Source organism: Chinchilla lanigera, unplaced genomic scaffold, assembly GCF_000276665.1.
Source record: "Chinchilla lanigera isolate Chin_1 unplaced genomic scaffold, ChiLan1.0 scaffold00062, whole genome shotgun sequence".
NCBI lineage: Eukaryota > Metazoa > Chordata > Mammalia > Rodentia > Chinchillidae > Chinchilla > Chinchilla lanigera.
The window spans coordinates 13,843,864-13,864,289 of NW_004955463.1; the positions used below are offsets into that span (position 1 = coordinate 13,843,864).

Sequence of the window (20,426 nt, forward strand, 5' to 3'; positions counted from 1 at the left end):
CTGAACTCACGACCGTGCACTTGCCAGGCAGGCGCTTTTGCCGCTGAGCTAAATCCCCACCCCCTATCTTCATGTATTGCTTATGCAGCTAAAACAAGTCTCAGTGCATGGTTGGTTCTACCCTATTTGTATCTTCTTATTCTTTTCTTTTTTCCACCATATTATTTTTTTTTTTTTGGTACTGGGAATGGGACTCAGGGCCTTGTGCTTGCCTAGTGCTGTGCCACTGAGCTACATGCCCGGCCTTCCACCATATTATATTGGAATCAAATCTTAGACATACTGTCAAAAACTCATCAGTCCTGGGCATAGTGGCGCATGTGTATAATCCCAGCACTTGGGAGGCTGAAGCAGGAAGATTGCCACAAATTCAAGGCCAGCCTATACCACATAGTAAGACCCTGTCTCAAAACAACAACAAAAACTAAAAAACCCACACACAACCCCAAAAAAACCAACAAAAAAAGCTCATCACTAAATGTTTCAGTCTGTATAAAGGATTTTAAAATGTATGTAACTAAAAGAAAAAACAGTGATGAGGAAATCGTTTTTGTACATTTTGTAAGAAGTCATTGAAAAAAATAAAAGGAGTCATTGAAATATTTATATATATAAACACACACACACACACACACACACACATACATGTATACATACATGCCGGCCATGGTGTTACACACCTGAGGCAGGAGGATTACAGGTCCAGCCTGGGAAATTTAGCAGCTTAGTGAGACCCTGTCTCAAAAAAGCCTAGATACATAGTTCAGTGTGAAGGTCTTGGGTTCAATCCCCAGTACCACCAAAAAAAAACAAAAGGGCTGAGTGTGGCGGTACATACTGTAACCCCAGCACTCCCAGTACTCAGGAGGCTGAGGCAAGAGATCACTGTGAAAGGCTATACTCTCAGGGATCATTTCTATAGTATGTTACTAGAGAAGTTTCTCTGATGGTGTAGTGTACAAGAGATCCCTGTGAATTTGAGGCCAGCCTGGGCTACATAGTAAGTTCAAGACCAACCTGAACTATATATAACAAGACATTGTCTCAAAAAAATTATATGTATATGTATGTGTGTAAGTATTTATTTATTTATTTATTTATATATCCATAACAATCATCACACATAAAAATATTAATCAAATATAATCAGTGTTCAAATTTTCATTTGTCTAATAAATATGATATTTTTCTGTGTGGTGCTGGGGATTGAACCTACTGGAGCCTTGGGCAAGGCAGGGCTGTCCCCCAGCCCCAACATCTGTAGATCCATACATATACACACACACACTGGAAAAGGGGATGTAAATAAAGACCATGTACTACAGTTAGATGGTAAGTCTTTCACTCTCATAACTCTCAATCTGTTTTTGTTTTGTGTTTTATTTTGGTTTGTTTTGTTACTGTGGTCCCAGGGATTGAATCCATTGCCTTTGCACTGAGCTTCACCCTCAGCCCTTTTGATTTTTTATTTTGAGCAGAGAAGTCACTATGTTGCCCAAGGTGGGCTCCAACTTGGAGCCTTCCTGCGTCAGCCTTTCAAGTGCTCGGGTCACCACCACTCTTGGCTCTGTTTATTTTCTATAGTTTGTGTATTAAGCTGAGTTGTCTTGTAGATTGTTTATATTCTCTGAGTTTTGCTGGCTCCTTTTCTTTGGCTTTGTTAAATACATTTTTCCACCCTCTGTTTTTCCTGTAAATTGATACTAGTCTCTAAACGTTTGCCAGTGTATTTGCAAAGTAAGCTGCATAGTCACTCAGAGGTGGTTGTGGGATACATTTGGGTTTCTCGCTTCAAGTCTTTTCTTTTTGCAGAGATCTGCAGCGGATAACCCTGCCCAGCATCAACCGGCTCCGGCACTTCACCAATGACACCATCCTGGACGTCTTCTTCTACAACAGCCCCACCTACTGCCAGACCATTGTGGACACGGTGGCTTCGGAGATGAACCGGCTCTACACACTCTTTCTGAAGAGGAACCCCAATTTCAAAGGGGGTGTATCCATTGCTGGTCATAGTTTAGGTAACAGATGAATTCTGTATAACCAGAGAGGACGGTAGCATTTGAAAGACGCTTGGTTTTGAAGCGTCTTATAGTGTCAGGCTCTGAAGTCCGGGGCAGTCCATGACTGTGATGGAAGAGGTGGGATGGGAGGAAGAGGGTGGTGAGTTGGGAAGATTTCCTGCTTCATGGATTTGCTTACATGTATCGTTGGCTTATGACTTTTTCTGTATAAAAGATAGCAATTTAGTGCTGATACTTAGAAATTGTCCCTTTTTTCTTCTATTTTACTTATAGGTTCGCTTATATTGTTTGATATCCTAACAAATCAGAAAGATTCTTTGGGGGATATTGACAGTGAAAAGGTAATTTAGATGTTCAGATAGGTTCTCTGGTAGTATTCCATTGTAAAGACTTTTAGATTTTTAGACATTTTTGTTTTTAGATGAGTTTAGTCTTATACTGTGATGTTAAATCTGTGTTCAACAGGCTAGTAATTATCTGTCATTCTTGAGTGGTAGAACCTTCTACAAATAACTGTGGTATTTTAAAATAACCATAGGTATCTTTATTTCCCTTTATAAGTATGTACTAATGCCAGTCATGGTGTACACGCTTGTGTAATCCCAGCACTTGGGAGACTGAGGCAGGAGATCACTAGGAGTTTGAGGCCAGCCAGAACTACATAGTGAGTTCAAGGTCAGCCTGAACTACATAGCGAGACCCTGTCTCAAAAAACAAAAACACACACTACTGATCTATTAACAGAATCTTAGAATCATTGACCTAATTGGAGTTTGCCTATAAGGCAGTGAGGAATGAAATGGATGCAAATTATTCTGATTGTCTGAAATTCTATTTGAAAGTAAGAGGAGGACTTGATGTTTAAACATCTTTTAGTAAAACAAAGTTCTATGAATGTGCATCACAGAGACTATTGATTTGCTGCTTGGCCTTTGCTGTCTTGGGTTTTCCTTTCCTGTAAGAGACCCTGAGTTCTTCCAGAGGGACTTTGTCTTAGGCTGTTTGTTTCTTAGGCTCTGTTTCCCTAAGAGCTCAGTTAAAAAAACAAAAACAAAAACAAACTCAGTAAATACTGACTGACAGTGCTAGAGAATATTTGGACGATCATTCATTCACTCGTTCATTTAAAAATATACTTTTAACTCAAGTTGTAAAAACTTGGAAATCAGTCTTCATCTATATTTTGCATAAGTTCCAAAAAAGTAGTATTAATAAAGGGAACTAAATGAATTTTGAGAATATGAGCTTTATGATTTCATTTTTAGGATTCACTAAATATTGTCATGGGTCATGGAGACACGGCGACCCTGGAGGAAGATTTGAAGAAACTGCAGCTCTCTGAATTCTTTAATATCTTTGAGAAGGAGAAAGTAGATAAGGAAGCTCTGGTAAAAATAATCTTTCAAATTTTTATGCCAAACTCTGTTCAGGATTTTTATTTATCATCACCATGTTTATGAAGAGCTTGCCCTTTAGAAGCTTTTTAGTTACATAAGTACTTCTTATCATTAATAATGCTTATTAGCATTGTGTGTTAACTGTTTATCATATAAAGTGATCTTTTAGAAAAAAGTGATCTTTGCTTTATGGGAGTTCAAAGTTCAAATGAGTTAGCCTATGTGGTGGCACATGCGTGTAATCTCAGCACTCTGGGAGGCTGAGGCAGGAAGACTGCAACTCCCAGACTAGTCTGAGCAGCTTGGCAATTTGAGACTACCCAGTGTTTGTAGTTTACTAGTAAGGGAAAGTACACAGTGGTCTAAGGATGCACAATAGGACGAAGTAAACATGTCTTGAGAGGCTGAAGGAACCCTCTGTAACACCGTGATCGTCATCAAATTGGGGTCTGTTGTTGGTCAGTTTTGTGCCACTCGTTTCTGCTGTGTTTTCACGCTGTTTTTTTGTCAGTAAATGGCACCCTTCTCAGCAGTGTGAAATCTAAGTGAATGTGGAAATAAGGGTGGTTTTTTCTGTCAGGTCATTAGGTACCCAGCTTCTCCAGGCTGTGTCTGTTTTATTTTGTTTAAGGCAGGGTCTCCTATGTAGCCCAGCCTGGCCTTAAACTGTGGTGATCCTCCTGCCTCAGCCTCCCAAGTGCTGGGATTATAGTCATCTGCCACCATGGCCAAAATTCTTGTTTTGTTTTGTTTTTAACAACAACAGTGTTCGCTGTACTACTGTGACACTGACAGTCTAGATATTTCTTTAGGTTGTTTCATGAATAAAACAGCCTTTTTTCTCTACGTTGTTAGATAAGGAAGTGGTGTTGTACCACTGGGAGCCACAAGAGAGAGCTTGTGTTTCTTCTTCTCAGAGAGCAGGACATTTAATTGATTTTATTTCGCCTAGAAATAAAAGATACTTGGTTTTCTATACATAGGCTTTATGCACAGACAAGGATCTTCAGGAAATGGGAATTCCCTTAGGACCAAGAAAGAAGATAATGAACTATTTCAAGAGCAGAAGAGATTCACAGGTATGTGCCTAAGTGGCTTGTTGGACCAAGCAGTTCTTTAAATCCGTGGTGTACTTTGTGAGCTGTACTCGGGCAAGTTCAGCAGTCTCAGTTTTTATTTGTTTTGTTTTGTTTTGTTTTTGAGACGGGTCTTGCTGTGTTGCTGCAACTGCCCCAGATTCCTTGCAGAAGCAGTCTCCCCACCTTGGGCTCCCAAGTGGTTGCCCTACAAGTGTGTGCCCCACATGCAGCTAGCTAGACAGTTTTGGAATGATCTCTGACTCCTTTAGACATTAAACACATTTTTTTTTTTTTTTTGAGACAGAGTCTTTGTAAATTAGACTGGGTTTGAACTCACTGTGTAGCCCAGGCTGGCCTCGCACACACAGTGACCCTGCTGAAATCACAGGCATATGCTGTCACACCCGGCTCTTATATACATTTTCTTTAGCCATATCCTTAAAAATGTTATTAGTTTCAGAAATCTTACTTCCACATAATTTTTTTTTTTTTTTTTTGAGAAAGGCCAGGCTGGCCTCAAACTTGAAGTGATCCTGCCTCAGCCTCCCGAGTGCTGAGAGTACAGGCGTGCACCACCTTGCCTGAGCAGCCCCACAGGATTCTTACCATTCAGTGGCTTTCATTTTTCTTTTTTTCTTGTTTTGGTACTAAGGATAAAACCTAGGGCCTTAGCACTGAACTACATCCTTAGCCCTTCACATCCGGTACCACATGCGTCGGTCACCTTGTTAAAGCGTACACCTCAGTAATTTTTTATGCAGAGTTCTGTACGCATTACTTAGCACTGTCTGACTCTAGAACATTTCCATTACCCCCAGAAGGAATCTGCTAATTTGCATCTTTGCCTTCAGCTGCTGTCAGCACTGATCTCTTCTGTCTCTGGATTTGCTTATTTTAGATATTTCCATGTCAGTGGGATCCTGTGCTAGTTGGTCTTTTGTGGCTGGCTCCTTTTATTTAGCATGATGCTCTCAAGGCTTGTCTATGTCTTAACAGTACATCTACTGTTTTTCTAGTCACCAGATTCCTTTTCATATCTTAGTAGTTAATTCTCTTCCAACTTTTTAGCAGATGGCTTAGTTTTTTTAAGCCCCAATTCTTGTATTCCATTCCTGATGCCAGAGCGCAGCCTTGCGTGGAGTTTCCGAGTGATGCCCAGCATTTCTCCTGCAGTGCTTCTTGTTTCCTTTCCTGCTGGCTGCCTAAAACTTAACTGCTACCTGAGTGGCTGTGTCAGCTTTTATTGTTGTAGGCACAGGGAATATCATTTTTTTTTTTTTTCCTGGTACTGGGAATCAAACTCACGACATCGCGCTTGCCAGGCAGGTGCTGTGCCGCTGAGCTAAATCCTCAGCCCGGGAATATCAATTCATATTTTAAGGCAGCTGTAGTTTTTACTAGATTTATCTTGCTTTATGAGGGACTCCTAGAATTATTGGTTATCATTTGAAAATTTTGCCAGGCATGGTGGTGCACACCTCTAATCCCAGTACTTGGGAGGCTGAGGCAGAAGGATCACCATGAGTTCGAGGCCAGCCTGTGCTACAAAGTGAGTTTCTAGGCCAGCCTGAATTGCATAGTGAGGCCTTATCACAAAAAACAAAACAAAACAAAACAAACAAACAGAAAAAAACACAAAGAAAAACTCTCCCAAATATCTTTTTTTTTTTTTTTTTGAGATGGGATCTTACTGTGTAGTTTAGGTCAGGCTGGCCTAATAGTCATTATGTAGCCCAAGGTGACCTCGAACTTCTGCCTCAGCTTCCCAAGTGCTGGGATTACAGGCGTGTGCCACCACACTTGGCCCAAGCAGCCTTTCAAACCAGTAGGAACATGTAATCCTTTGGCTGATTTTACTATATAATAACTCACTTAAGTCTTTTATTCTGCAGGGCATTACTCAAGCAGTCATACAGTCAGCTCCTGGGGTGAACTTCCCCAGAGAGTCTGAGGCCTGCAGCAGTACTGATGACACTAGAAAGGACGAGTATCTGGATGTCAGCATCGGGCAGGTGACCATCCTGAGTCCCTTGCCAGTGAACAGATGCAGGTGGGAACAGATGTGCCTTTATTATTAGTGAGAGCCATTTGTGTTTCCTCCTTGCAGGTGTCTGTAAAGTACCCCCGGCTCATCTACAAGCCAGAAATATTTTTTGCCTTTGGCTCTCCCATTGGAATGTTCCTTACTGTCCGAGGGCTAAAGAGAATTGATCCCAATTACAAATTTCCAACGTGCAAAGGTTTCTTCAATATTTATCATCCAGTAAGCATTGTCCAACTAATGTGGTTTTTCCTGAATATCGGGCTTATTGGTAAAGATTTGCTTTCTTCTGTACTAGATAATAGTACAGAACTTAGTTATCATAACTTAGTTATGATCATGTTGATCTGAAACTGATGAGGCAGAATGACTGCGCCTTCTTTTGAATGGCTTTACATTATTCTTCCCTAGGGTACACAGTTCCTCAGGCTGTCTGTCTTTCTTTAGCAGGGATAAATAGAGTTACTATTTTTCCTGTGCAGTTTGATCCTGTGGCCTATAGGATTGAACCAATGGTGGTTCCAGGAGTGGAATTTGAGCCAATGCTGATCCCACATCATAAAGGCAGGAAGCGGATGCACTTAGGCAAGTCTGTGTATGAAACTTGGTCATTTGAGACATCTGGCTGGTACAAACTGAATGGACCTCATTCATTCTGCCCTGCCCCGTGGACCCTTTGTAACATGTGAAACCAACCACGCGTTCTGTGTTCCTGTGTGTTGCAGAGCTGAGAGAGGGCCTGACCAGGATGAGTATGGATCTGAAGAACAACTTGCTAGGGTCACTGCGGATGGCCTGGAAGTCTTTCACCAGAGCGCCTTATCCTGCCTTGCAGACAGCAGAGACCACAGAAGAAGCTGAAGTAGAGGCCGAGTCCGGTTCGGAGAAGGCCAGTGGTCAGTGCCACTGTGCTCCGAGTCCTGCCTCAGGCCTGGAGGAGAGACTCATTCCTCACTGAGGCTCTTGCTCCCTTGGGGCTTTCTCCCTACCCCCGGTTACTGTGAGGGCTCCGTCCTCTGGGCCCTGGCTCAGCCTCCCTCTGCAGAGCCTTTCTGTCACGTTAACAGTTAGGAATTATGGAAGATGCATGAGGTCAAATGTCCAGGGAAGCTGTTCTCAAGCTTGAAAGAGCCTCACTGTGGAACTGTGGGGCTGGCGGTGCGAGCCCACAGTGTGCCTGCTTTGCATTCACAGGAGTAGATGCTACTTGCAGGTCTGCTTTATTTTTCTAGTGAGGACTCCACTTGGTTCCACTCTATTTTTCGGTTTCCGGAAGAGCTCTCTTCTGCTTGCCCTTAGTTTCTAACCTCGTGGCAGTGACTTGAGCTCTGAAAGGTGCAGGTGAAAGAAGACAAGGGGTTGGCAGCACTAGCATGACTGGGGGCTTGAGAGGAATGGGTAGGAGAGCAGCTCTGAACTGAGGAGAGAAACGCGGAGTCCAGGGACGCGACAGGTGACAGGGCCACGAGGGCCAGGCTGCTCAGCTCTGATGCAGCTGTCCTCCCCGACTGTGCAGATGGCCACCCTGAGGCCTCAGCGGCGGGGGACACGGCGCCTATGAGCATCAGCGTGGGCTTGCTGAACGGAGGCCGGCGCATCGACCATGTGCTGCAGGAGAAGCCCATCGAGAGCTTTAATGAGTACTTATTCGCTTTGCAGAGTCATCTGTGCTACTGGTAGGTGGTGTCTGGTTTTGTTTGCTTCATAGAAAATTGATAAATACAGAGAAAGGGAGATGGGCCAGTATGCACAAAATAAAAAATAAAAAGGGCTGTTGATATAGCTCAGTGGCAGAGTGATCCCCTCAATTTGATCTATAGTGCTAAACACACACCCACACATACACACACCCATACACACAAAGTGTGCACTGGTTTAAACACCATTTTATTTTATAGTTGCACAGACCATGGAGTTGATGATGCCATTTAGGCACTTACAAATGAAACATATATATGAGTGTAACTGAATTTTTTATTTTATTTTTTTGATGCTGTGGGGGATTGAACTTGGGGCATTATGTACGCTAGGTACCCAGCCTTTTGATCTTACTTTATTTTGAGACAGGACCTTGCTAAGTTGCTCAGGCTAGCCTCAAACTTGCAATCTTCCTCCTGCCTCAGCCTCTGAAATAGCTAAGATTGTAAGTGTGAGCTGCTATGCCCGGCTGTTGCTGAACATATATTAAGAAACCCATTTGAAAGCATTTATAGTGGGTAGGTCAGAATATACACAGTTACCTGATGGATTAAAGAATGGATAAATTGTGCTTAATGAATTCCATATATTACAGTACAACTTAATCACTGGAGAAATTGAAGTAAAGAAAATTACACAGCTAGGAAAATTATTGCTTAATAATATATAAGCTTTCAGGTTCTGAGAGGTATTTTTCTATTTGAATTCTGATAAAGGGAAAATTATATGATACAGTCAATACCAGTTCTGTGTGATAAATGTAATAGAGGCCATGAAAAAATCAAAGTGCATTTCAGCAAATGCAATCTGATAAGAAACTAAAGTATATTCTGTAAGAAAGATTTCTACTAGTCTGGTTTTTTACATTTCTTTTTTGTTGTTTTTTGTTTTGAGACGAGGTCTTGCTATGTAGTACAGGTTGGCCTTGAAGTCACTATGTAGTCCAAGTTAGTCTCATGGTGACCCTCCTGCCTCAGCCTCCTGAATGCTGGGATTACAGGTGTGCACCACCATGCCTGGCTGGCTTTTTATATTTCTGAGTGGATAGTATATTTATGTGGTTTGAAATCAAAGACAAAAAGCTTTAAAACTTAAAAAGTTTGAAATTCAAAGAAATTTTTGAAATGGCTTTTTAAAAATTTTATTTTGTTCCCTTATTGGTTCCCTCTGTCCCTTTCTACATCATAGTTCCTTAACTATGATGTTTCTTAAAATCTCTTCCAGCAATGGATGTGGTAGTGCCTGTCTGAAATCTCAATACTTAGAAGTTCAAGCTGAGCCTGTACAGCTCAGTGATTTAGTGAGCCTCTGTCTCAAAAGCAGGGTGGAGGTATGCAGGAGCCTGGTGTGAAGGCTGTGGCTTCATTCTCCCCGTGCAGTGGTACCATGTGTACATTTACATGTGTGGTACCATAGCACATCCTAGGCACTGTCCGTGCCTTACTGTTTTAGAATTTTTTGTATCTATTTTATATAGAGACTTCTGCTTTCTTTGTATCCTACTTTATGAATTTACCAAGTCTTCTATGATGGGCCTTTCTTTCTTTTTTCTATTTGCAGTACAGGGTTGGATGCAGGGTTTGTACACTGAGCTTCTTGCCCAGCCCTTCACACACTCTGAGGGTCCCGTGAGGGCTCTGTGCTGGCCGCGTGGAGGGGAAGCCGGGGTCCTGCTTCCTGCGGCGCTGGGTGAAGCCACTGCCGCCTAGTGTGGAACTGATGCTAGTCGTGCTTAGTCTCATAGTCGTGCACACCCCTGACCCCTTTCTATTGAAATGTTGATATTTTGTATTGATTAGTTTGAGGTAAGAGTTGCTGATAACTCTTCCTGGTTTATCTTTGAACAGTGTCAATTGGTTTTTGTTTTTCTTATTTATTTTTTTTTTTTTTCTGGTACCGGGAATCGAACTTACAACCTCGTGCATGCCAGGCAGGCACTGTGCGACTGAGCTAAATCCCCCACCCCAGCCCCAAATATTTTTTTTTTTTTTGGGTACTGGGAATCGAACTTGTGACCTTGTGCTTGCTAGTCAGGCACTTGAGCTGCTGAGCTATATCCCCAGCCCATCAATTAGTTTTTGGTAAGTAGATTTTTATTGCTCTGTTGTCAAATTTACCGATCTTCATTTTTTTGGTTTTTGGGGTTTATGTCATGTTTAGGAAGCTCTACCTTGCATTCCAAAAGAAATCATCTCCACAGTTTCTTTTAATATTTAGTAGTTATTTTTATATGTAAATCTTAGATTCACTTTAAATTATCTTAATATAGGATGAGGATAGATCCAGGTCATTTTTCCCATATGGCTATCTAGTTGTCTCAACACTACTAAAAGATTTCAGCTTCTAACTTTACTATATTAAATTCCTATAAATAATATTCCAGGTGTGGTGGTGCACACCTGTAGTCCCAGCACTTGGGAGGCTGAGGCAGGAGGGTCAAAGTTTGAGAACAGTATGGGCAATTTAGCAACTTTGAGATATCCTGTTTCAAAATTAAAAAAAAAAAGAAAAAGAGAAAGAACTGGTGACATAGCTTGGTAACAAAGGCCCTGAGTTCAATCTCCAGTATGAGAAAAAAATTCCTATAAATAACTGGGACTCACCAAGCGTGGTGGCACATGCCTGTAATTCCAGCATTTGAGGATCGACATGAATTTGAAACTAGCCTAAAAAAAACAAGAGACTATTTCTGAACCTGCTGTTCTTTATTTTTTTAAGTTTTACAGTTCCTAGTTATCACTGTTTATATATATACATATATATATGTATATATGAATGTATATGTGTGTTTTTCTTTTTATTTTATTGGTACATTTTAGATATACACGGTGACCACATTCATCATATGGAATTTGTGCCTGAACGTGATATATCTTACTTCTTTTGCCCCATTCCCCTCCCCTCACTTCAACCCCTTCCCCTCATTATTTACAAAAGTTTCGTGTCCATTTTTCCCCGCTCCCCCCATTCCCCTTCTCATTTGAACATTGGGAAATGGGAAGAAAATGTTCAAATGCTGATCTTTATTTAATCTGCTTCCTTATGCAGTTTTAATATCTAAAATAGAGCTAATTCCCCTTGGTGTTTGTTTCTTATGCTAGGGTCTCTGTATGGAGTTTGGGGAGGTAGGGGTAGTTCATGAATCCAGTGAAATTTTGGTTATAATTTCTCCTATGTATGTATATGTGATCTTTTCTGGGGAGAAATCCATGGCTTCCTTAGATTTTCAGAGGGATTCATGACTGCAGATCTGCAGAAGGGTTTGAGCCTTAAGGCAGTCATTCATGAACATTACCTTTCCAAACCGAATTTCTTGCTGTTGAACTGTGGATAGAGTGAACTGCTTGTATATACGACTAGTGTCTGGAAAATGCATGGGGAATTACTGACATTGGTTGTCAGAAGATGGGAATTGGCAGTTGAGAGATAGGTGGGAGGGAGCCGTCACTATTTTATACCTTTTATGTCTTTTGAGTTCTGAATGATGGGATTCTATTGCCTTTTCAAAAGTTGAGTACAGTTTTAAAAATGAAGGCAATCGACTGGATTGCTCTTCAGTAATGTCTCCCTAGTAAATTCTGGAGGGCGGGGGAAGTAGCTCAGTGGTGGAGCACCTGCCAAACATGAGCAAAGCTCTGAGTTCAATCTCCAGCGCCACCAAAAAAAAGTCAGGTGCTGCACACCTATAATCCCAGCACCCTGGGAGGCTGAGGCAGGTGGATCACAAGTTCAAGCTTAGCCTGAGTAACTTAGTGACTCAGTGAGACTCTCAAAATTAAAAAAACTAAAAAGGGCTGAGGACATAGGTCTGTGTGAAGGCCCTGGTTTCAGTCCCAGTAGTACTAAAAACAAAAACAAAAACAAAAACAAAAACAAAAAACGAAAAAAAAATTCTGTGGAAATGAATTGTTTTTAGTCATTTACTTTTTTTTTTTTTTTTGGTGGTGGTGCTGGGGCTTGAATCCAGGACTTGTGCACGCTAGGCAAGTGCTTCACTGTCTAGCAACTCCCAGCCTGAGCTCTCATATTCCAGACCTAATGCTGTAGTTCTTTGCCAAGTCACCTAATTGCTGCCAGTTACACCATTCCAGAGTCTGTTTTTTTGCCATAGTAAAAACTGAACTTGTAAAGTGCATGTATAAATTAAACTAAATAGTGTACATAAAGTATTTAGCAGAAATATTAATTCTATTGTTCCTCAGTGTAAGTTTTTCTCTTACAGGGAATCTGAAGATACAGTGTTGCTGGTCCTCAAAGAAATCTACCAAACCCAGGGTGTCTTCCTTGATCAGCCCTTACAGTAAAAGGGACCCGGCTCAGCTACTTAATGTAAGTGTTTGGTGTCGTACATGGGATCGTGCTATGTATCAGCGTGTTATAAAGAACCGTGGGGCCTCAAGCACTGTGTAAATACACCTCTGTTGCCTGTCACCAAAATCCAGGCTGTTACTTATTTTCCAAGGGATGGGCGAAATGAGTCGCACACTTAGAGGAAGGTTTTGTCCAGTGATGTCTGTTGTCCTCTAGGATTTCAGCTCAGAACCTTAAGTCACGATTGGCTGCGGGTCAGCATGGTGACAGTCAGCACCTGAGTCAGCCCTTCCTGACGCTGACACCGGAAACACCGAGGTGTGTGCTGGCCTGGCCCACTCCAGCTGCCGTCAGCTGTGCCTGTGTGGTGATCCCTCCCACCTTTCCTGCTCCTCAGCTTCGTGTGGGCTGCATGTTGCCTGCCACTTCCTCACCTTCGAGGTCTTGAAAAATGATCTTCTTTAATGGAGTGAGTGGAAAAACCAAGGGAAGACCTAGTACTTGGGGGTGGGTAATTGGGGATTGAACCCAGGGCCTTCACACTGAATTACATTCCCAGTTCTTTTTTATTTTTTAATTTTGGGGCAGTCTTGCTAAGTCTTAAGTAGCTCAGGCTGGACTTGAACGTGCAATACCTCAGCCTCTCACAGTGCTGGGATTACAGCCTTGCCGCCACACCCAGCTCTTAGTTTTTACCACTGGTCTCATGTGCACGCACACTTGCTACTTTTCATAACCAGGAATGGTTGGTCCCTAATTCTGTGATGATGATAGATCTCCAGAAAATGTCCCCATCTGGGAGCAGATGATTCAAATTTACAAGGCATTTGGGGATGTTCTCATTTCTAGGGTTCTCTGGACCCAAAGGTGAAGTCTAAATGAATATGGGAAGGACCTTTGGGTGATTTTTTTTGAGACAGCATTTCTTTCCTCTATATACTACATAAAGATTAAGTTTAATAAGAAGATCCTTTACTTCTTCCAGCCGACAGACTATGACTAGGAGTCCTTGATGCTGCTCATTGCTTCACAACTGTTTGGGCTGCTGTAAGGCTAAACTAAGTTGAGCTCACATGACATACATCTTTGTAAAGCAGGGTGTTGTGCGGCATAGACCTGCCCTCATCCCATACTCCCAGCTAGGGACTCTCGGGAGAGTGGACAGAGTTGACTTAGTCATTTGATGAGCTGCTGTTTTTTTCCCCAGTATTAGGATTGAACCCAGGGCCTTTGCACTGAGGTACACCCTCAGCCCTTTGATGTTTCGTATTGATGTAGACTCTCACTAAGTTGCCCAGCCTGGGCTTGAACTTGTGATCATCCACTGTCAGCTTACCAGAGTGCTGGACTCACAGGTGGGAGCCACTGTGGCCGGCTGAGAGCCTCCATTCTTACGTTGAGAGTAAAGCTGTAGCAGTGAGGAGTTGGAAATTAATAGTTTTTGCAGGCTGCTTAGTTTGTAAATAAGATCTTTTAGTGGTACTTTTATGGTGAAAGAGTTTAAGTCATCTGACATTCCACCAGGGTGAATGTGTTGCTGCGATTTCTCTTTGAAGCCATTTTGTAGGCCGGAAGTGGTGGTGCTCACCTATAACTCCAGTGAGCTGCTGAGGCAGGAGGATCATGAGTTGGAGCTCAGCCTGAGCCACCAAGTGAGGCCTTGCCTCAAAAAATAAAAAAGGACTGGAGATGTAGCTCAGTGCAGAGGCCCTGGTTCAGTCTCCAGGAATGCACAAATGCACACACAGGTGAACACTTCTGCCTCTTAGGCGCTGTGATCCAGAATGCTTATTTCACATGCCCTTGGCAGAGGCAGTGTTATTTGCGCATGAGGTCTGGCTGTGGAATTACTCATTGTGAAAGAATAACCTGTACCTACAGGGAGCAAGGGGCAGCAGCCAGAGTCACTGTCAGCCTAGTTTGGAGCTGGCAAAGTGCAGTTTCCCTTGAAGAACCTGGCTGAACCTTGGCCTAATTCTTCCCAAGACATTGCCTTTGCTATTGGTATTTTCTTTCTCATTGGTCAGCACTTGTCATTGTCTTGGCAGGACCTCTGAGAGTCCTTCTGCTCCCTCCAGATTTCCACTGGCCCCTGCTTAGCACATGGCAGAGGCAGGCGAGCTAGGTTGTATCTCTTCATACATTTTTGTGCGTGTGAATGTATCATGGTCTCCAGAGCAGTGGTATTTCATATTCACTGACATCATTTCTTAGACAACAATGAAAGAAAAAGGGCGGTGACTCATGCTGTACCCTGCAGGTCCAGGCAGTAGGGTAGGGTGCAGGTTAAGCCTGGTCTTCCTCACCATGTGCTTTCAGACTAATGCCAAGGGTAAGCCACTGAGATGGTGCAGTTATATAGACTACTTTACCATGTAAACTCTGAGTAAAGGTCACTAAAATTAAGTAGCACTCACTATATATCAAGAGTAATCCTTTGTCATATTGCTGTCTCTAATTTTACATTTACTCTTCACATTAGCACAGTAAGTCCTGTTTAAGAGTAAACCAAAAGATAACCAAGAATGAGCCCCTGTAACCAAAGATGACAGCCTGACCCTGAGAGCTAGATGAGCCGCTGTACTGAGAAATGTTCTGCCCGGCCTGTTGGGGGGCATGCCTGTAATCTTAGCACTTGGGAGGCTGAGGCAGGGAGGATCATTGTGAGTTTGAGGCCAGCTCAGGCTACACAGTGAGTTCAAGGCCAGCCTGAACTGCTTGAGTAGTTCATGTAGACATGACTATGAGACTTGACTCAAAAAACAACAAAAAGCAGTGTTTCTTACCTCGCAGCTAGGGGCGGCAACTGTGCAAATGTTTTTTACCTCACCCACCCACCTGTGCAAGCATGGCCGTGTTAGCAAGGCAGGAAGCTGGAGGGAACCCTTTATTTACATGTAAGCTGTTTGCACTGCTTCACCTGTATCCCGTGCAATCTCTCAACCAAGCCTCATTTTAAACTCTAGTGTAGCATATTCCTAGCAACGGAGCTAGTGTTGCTTATCTCAGTGAGAAGTTGTTTGCATGGAAAGATTAATAACACTGATTAGCTTTCTAATATTTTGCACTTTTGAAATGTTTGTTTTTTACATGATTATATTTAAAACTTTGGTAAATACGGAAATAAAATTGTACTGATCAGTTGCCTACTTTTACTTGGCCTCATCTATCATAGAAAGAACTAATACAGTAACTATTTTTCTTCTCCTATATATTATTAAAATAAGCTTAGGAAATAAAATTTTGGTTAAAGAACTAATATTTCAATTTTTCCCCTTCATTAGTGTTCTTACTTTCGTAGGCGGGGATTGTTCTGAACGCAAAGTTCGGCAGTTTTAAGGTGAGCAGAGGGACCCGTGGCGGGGGTGAACATCAGCCAGCAGCCTGGGAGGCTGCAGTTCTGTCACCTGTGGAAGGCGGCAGGCTGGTGTTTCTCTCCAGCCGTCCATTGCGTGCGAAGGACACGACACACACGGTCACTGTTTTATTTGACTGGTGGGCTTACTGAAGGGAAGATAATGAATTAAAGATAATGTTACAGGAAGGTCTTTCAAAATATAATCACAAGAAACAGGAAACTGTAAGGTCCTATGGTATCCTGTGAAGGAGAGACAGAAATTCATTTGTCCTCCACATAATGATAGCTGTCGTTTTCCTTTCCTGCCTTAGGTGGCAGAGCTGAATTTGGGTGAGGAGCTCCTGAGCACAAGGGTAGATGAGGTAGAAACAATCACCTGTTGGTAGTGCGGAAACCACACTTGACCATTGTCTTCTTTTTTACCATTTTTTTAGCAGTTCACACATTGTCTGTGCCTACATTGTTCAAAATAGCAACACCAGATAACTGGATTCAGATAAGATATGCACAGCAACGGTCAATTAGCCAGAACTGGACATTTTTCTATTGAAGGCTTGATGGAATTGTCACCAGGGGAAGTAAACAGAAGCAAAGGTCATGACCTAGATTTTAAGATTTTGAATTATGAGAAGCAGAAATTAAGTTTTGGTAATTAACTCTAGCTATAGCCTTCCAAAAGCTGCACTGAACTCCACTGGAAAGCGCTGGATGCTGGGATGCGGCCTGGGAAGTGTGTCCCTGGGCCACCACTGAATGGCTCACCACCTTTCCCGGGGAGCGGGGGTGTTACCAAGGAGCCAAAAACGTGTGGCTATACCATTCTGGTACCTCGGAAGGATGCACGGTCCTCTTCGGAACACTGGTGGACATTTTCCACTGAGGTAGGCTCAGCTTTTAAATATCCAAACAACAGGAGTCACCAGGTTTCCTCTGTGTGGCGTGAAGCACATGCCTGTCTTGGAATGGTTTGTGGCATTCGGCGTCTGTGAGAGGAGGGTAGTACTGCCTGTAGCACATGTAGGCCAACGTCGTGCCCATCATGGACCCGACTAGCACGTCTGTGGAGAGACGAAGTGAGAGCTGTTCTTAGTCACAGCAGGGTTGTGCCTGCCGTGGGGCCCTACAGTGCAGAGCACCTGCCCTGTGCCCCATCCCGGCGCTTGGGGGACTGGCCACTCACTCCAGACCTACGGCTGCTTTTGGCTTTCATGATTCTGGCTCAGGGTTATCACTGTTCTCTAAGCACCCAATAGAAACACTTCTCCGTGGACCAAATTAGTTTTTAGTTCAAAAGAACGACACAAGTTCATGTAGTGTTACTATCCATGGACCTGTTACCACTTCAGGAGTCCTAGAGAAGAAACTCTTCAGGAGTTACCTGCCTTGCTTATTCTTTAAAATACGGCTTGGTTGTACTGTCAAAATTTTTTTAACCTACATGGCTTTTTTTGAAGACTTCTTGAAAAAACCATAATTTGTTTTTTATAACATTCAATTTAAAGTCTTAATTATAACTTTATATATTCCAGAAACCTTATGACAAGGAAAATGATTTTTAAGAGCATAAAGTGAGCTTTATTTTGTAAAGTTTATTTCGTTTGAGATGGGCTCTGTCCCATCTAGGCTGTCCCTCTCCTGTTGGCCTTAGTGATACACTTGCCTGAGCTTCCTGAGGCTGGGGCCGTAAGCACAGGCTGCTGTGCTGCTTACACCCTTCCTCACAGCTGCAGTTTACGTGACTTAGGGCGTTCCACAGAGTGGGAGGCTCAGAACATGCCTTGTTGGGAATCGTCTGACAGAGTTAGCTTCTGTCTTCCCTCCAGGTACACTCAGCTGCGTACTGAGGAGGGGTCAGCTCCTCTTTGCCATCTGTGGGGGGAAAACCAGGCAAGGACTGTGGGGCCAACACGCTTACCTTGCCAGTGATGCTTGTAGTCACAGATTCGGGACAGTGCAATCACAGCTGCAAAAAGCAGAGGGGACAGAAAGGCACAGAGCCGCCACGACTTCCCGCGGCCTTGGGGCGTGAAGCAGTGTAACTTTCCCGCCAGGTAGAAGGACGCAAAGGCCAGACCAGCAAATGCAACTAGAAAGGGAGACAGAAAATGGTTAGGTCTGTGGGAAGTCACACCACCCGACTCCAGGCAGCCATCAGGGAGCCTGGGCAGGTGTTGGCCCTTTCTGTCTACTTCTGGGATAGATCACTGGCTACCAGAGGAAAGGGTTTTATTTTGTATCCCAGTGTTACTAATATTTTACCTGAGAAAAGTTTTTAGAATTCAAGTTACATGACTTTGGGCAGGTTACTCAACTTCTGTATGCTTTAGTTTCCCCGTCTATGAATGGGAGTCATAAATAAACTAATAGTACTTCGGTGGGTTATTTTGACTGTGAACGAGGTAAGAATCTAAAATGCTCCACAGCACCTGACACAAGAGAACGCTTCAAGAAAGGTACTTTTTTTTTTTTTTTTCAACAACTAGTACAAGATTGCAGGATTTAGGCAAATAATAAAACGTGCGAATCTCAGAGGTAACCGACCTCTAGCCTTCTGGTACTAATACTCAAGGCTAAAGCTGTGTGAAATTGTGGGGTTTTAAGGGGAGGGGCTCCAACTTCCAGCAACAAGGCCAGCTAGTCAGGTGACCCTAGCCCTCCAAGCTTCCTGGGTCAAATGCAGTGACGCCGAAGGAAGCAGAGCAGCGGAGCCCAGAGGAAACCCTACAGGATGAATGTCCGCTGGGGAAGCTCTTCCGGCCCTCGTTCACCACCGCCTCGTCCCCCGTGCACATCAACTCCACGCGGGCCAGCCCGTCCGGGTAGCAGCGGTAGAAGAAGTCTGGCCGTGGCCTAGACAAATGCAGACCCGTTGCACACTGATCACTGACACGTCCAGAAAGCGTTTTTGAGTTGTACGCGATAGCAGTAATCTTACATACAGTGTCCCCGGCAAAATAATGTAACTGGGTTAGGAGAGTCTCCACACCGAGAAAAGCATTAGTTCCAGAGCAGACTGTTAGGAAACGAAGGGACATGGGATTACTCTTTCGGGCAAGCAGCAAGTCACACTACAGCTGAGCCGCGCCTCCACACGGGGTGTTCATGGGAAATGCTGTGAGGGCAGGAAGAGCCCACTCTCGCCCGCAAGCTGGAGGCAGAGGGCAGGCAGTGTAGAAGGAAAGAAAGGCCGGGCTGCGAGTAAAGGAGGAAGGCTGGGAGAGCCGGGGGAGGGGAGGCACACGCCGGCTGTGGCGGACTCACCGTCCCACTATGAGTTTTACGGTGTTGGTGAGGACCCCGTTCAGAGCCAGGGCGAGGCTGGCGGCTGCAAAGCAAGGGCACTGTCAGCGGCTCTGCGGAAGGGGCACCGAGGCGCTCGCCAGGGGGCCGGGCTCAGGCGGGCGGTAGGGCGCACCGTGCTGCCCGCGTCCTCTGCGCGGGTTCGTGCGGGGGCGAAGCGTTAGGCGCAGAGACAGAGCTGCCTCAGCAGTGCGGGCCTCGGGTGCAGTGTGCGCCGCCGCCCCCGGGGTCACTCACGCACAGGAAGTCGGCTCTCACCCAGGGAGGCCTGTCTGCTGTCTGCCGCGTCTGCCTTCTTGAGAAATCTGGCCAGGAGGATCAGAGACAGCGGAGAGAGGAACGCAATGACCTGAACCAGATACGTCAAAGGTGAAACGACCCAGCCTCGCCCGCTGCGGTCCACGACGGGGAAGGAGGTGACCGCGCAGCACCTCCTCGGGGCAGTGCTGAAAGCAAGTCCTCATGTCCCTGACCGCGGCCGCCACCCGCAAGGGCCCCGACGCCGCAGACCCAGGAGGAGCGCAGCACGGCCGAGCGCCGGGCCGGGCCGGCATCTGGCTCTCAACATTTGAACGCCGGAAGCAGAATCGGGAGCACGCCGCTTTCGGCACCCTCCTCCAGAGGTCCCGCGGGGGCCGGGTATCACGCACAAACATCGGCTTGGCGGGGAAGTACTCGGCTTCCACGTACGGGTTCCGGTACAGCCACATCTCCTCCGGCTGGATCCGCCGCTGGAAGGGCGGGAGCAGCTCGGTCACCCTGGGGAGAAACAAGCGCGGATGGTGCTTGGCGGCGCACGGCGGGACGGCCCCCGCCGTGAACAGGACAGGGCTTCGCCCCCGCCCTTACAGGAAGGCCACAAACAGCGCCGCCCGAATGCCCACTTCAATGCCCACTTCAGCCCCGAGCGACGCCGCCATCCCCGGCCGCCCAGCCCAGCACGCGCTGACGCTGACGTGGCCGCGCGTTGACTCCGCCCCACCCGGGCGGCCGGGCTGGGCCCTGCAGCAGCGCAGATGGCACCCGGGGAACTGCGCCTGCGCCGCGGACCTCTTCCGCACGCGCAGCAGCAGCGCAAAGGTTCCGCCAAGGAGACAGAGCCTTCTCTCCTGCCGCCCTTCGTCACCTGCTGTGCTCACACCGGTGACTGCGACCCCAAAAGCAAGCAGGGCTCTCCAGGAAGCCCTCCAGGAATCCTCCTCTATGAACAGAGAAAAC

At 44.9% G+C, this 20,426-nt stretch overlaps 2 protein-coding genes across 3 annotated transcripts in view; one reads left to right on the forward strand and one right to left on the reverse strand.

Annotated features, from left to right (window-relative positions):
* Positions 1-12,567, forward strand: part of Ddhd2 (DDHD domain containing 2) — a gene marked incomplete at its 5' end in the record, with an annotated part of 20,030 nt that extends 7,463 nt beyond the window's left edge. Inside the window, 10 exon segments of the mRNA XM_013521496.1 lie at positions 1,813-2,021; positions 2,298-2,365; positions 3,290-3,412; positions 4,405-4,500; positions 6,393-6,512; positions 6,608-6,763; positions 7,024-7,126; positions 7,267-7,437; positions 8,058-8,217; positions 12,462-12,567. Coding sequence (XP_013376950.1) covers positions 1,813-2,021; positions 2,298-2,365; positions 3,290-3,412; positions 4,405-4,500; positions 6,393-6,512; positions 6,608-6,763; positions 7,024-7,126; positions 7,267-7,437; positions 8,058-8,217; positions 12,462-12,543 — 1,288 coding nt within the window. The 3' untranslated portion in view covers positions 12,544-12,567.
* A 3,061-nt stretch (positions 12,568-15,628) lies between these two features.
* Ppapdc1b (phosphatidic acid phosphatase type 2 domain containing 1B) lies at positions 15,629-20,241 on the reverse strand. Of its 2 annotated transcripts, XM_005398446.2 has the most exons (7): positions 20,058-20,227; positions 19,859-19,967; positions 19,467-19,557; positions 19,170-19,233; positions 18,634-18,758; positions 17,824-17,994; positions 15,629-16,966 (listed from the first exon to the last, which is right to left on the reverse strand). In XM_005398446.2, exons 1-7 carry the CDS (start codon positions 20,126-20,128, stop codon positions 16,803-16,805), a joined length of 795 nt encoding a protein of 264 aa, XP_005398503.1. In that variant the 5' UTR covers positions 20,129-20,227; the 3' UTR covers positions 15,629-16,802. The 2 variants fall into 2 exon arrangements, with proteins under 2 accessions (XP_005398503.1, XP_005398501.1); XM_005398444.2 differs by having other exon boundaries at positions 16,878-16,966; positions 19,467-19,967; positions 20,058-20,241.
* Between the last annotated feature and the right edge of the window lie 185 nt (positions 20,242-20,426).

Bases quoted from the DNA above. Each gene is read 5' to 3' on its own strand.
- Ppapdc1b (XM_005398444.2), bottom strand. From the start codon at position 20,128: ATGGCGGCGTCGCTCGGGGCTGAAGTGGGCATTGAAGTGGGCATTCGG. The intron at 19,968-20,057 runs GTAAGGGCGGGG...GTTTCTCCCCAG, and splicing joins GCGCTGTTTGTGGCCTTCCT to GGTGACCGAGCTGCTCCCGC. The intron at 19,234-19,466 runs GTGAGAGCCGAC...CTTGCTTTGCAG, and splicing joins CAGCAGACAGGCCTCCCTGG to CCGCCAGCCTCGCCCTGGCT.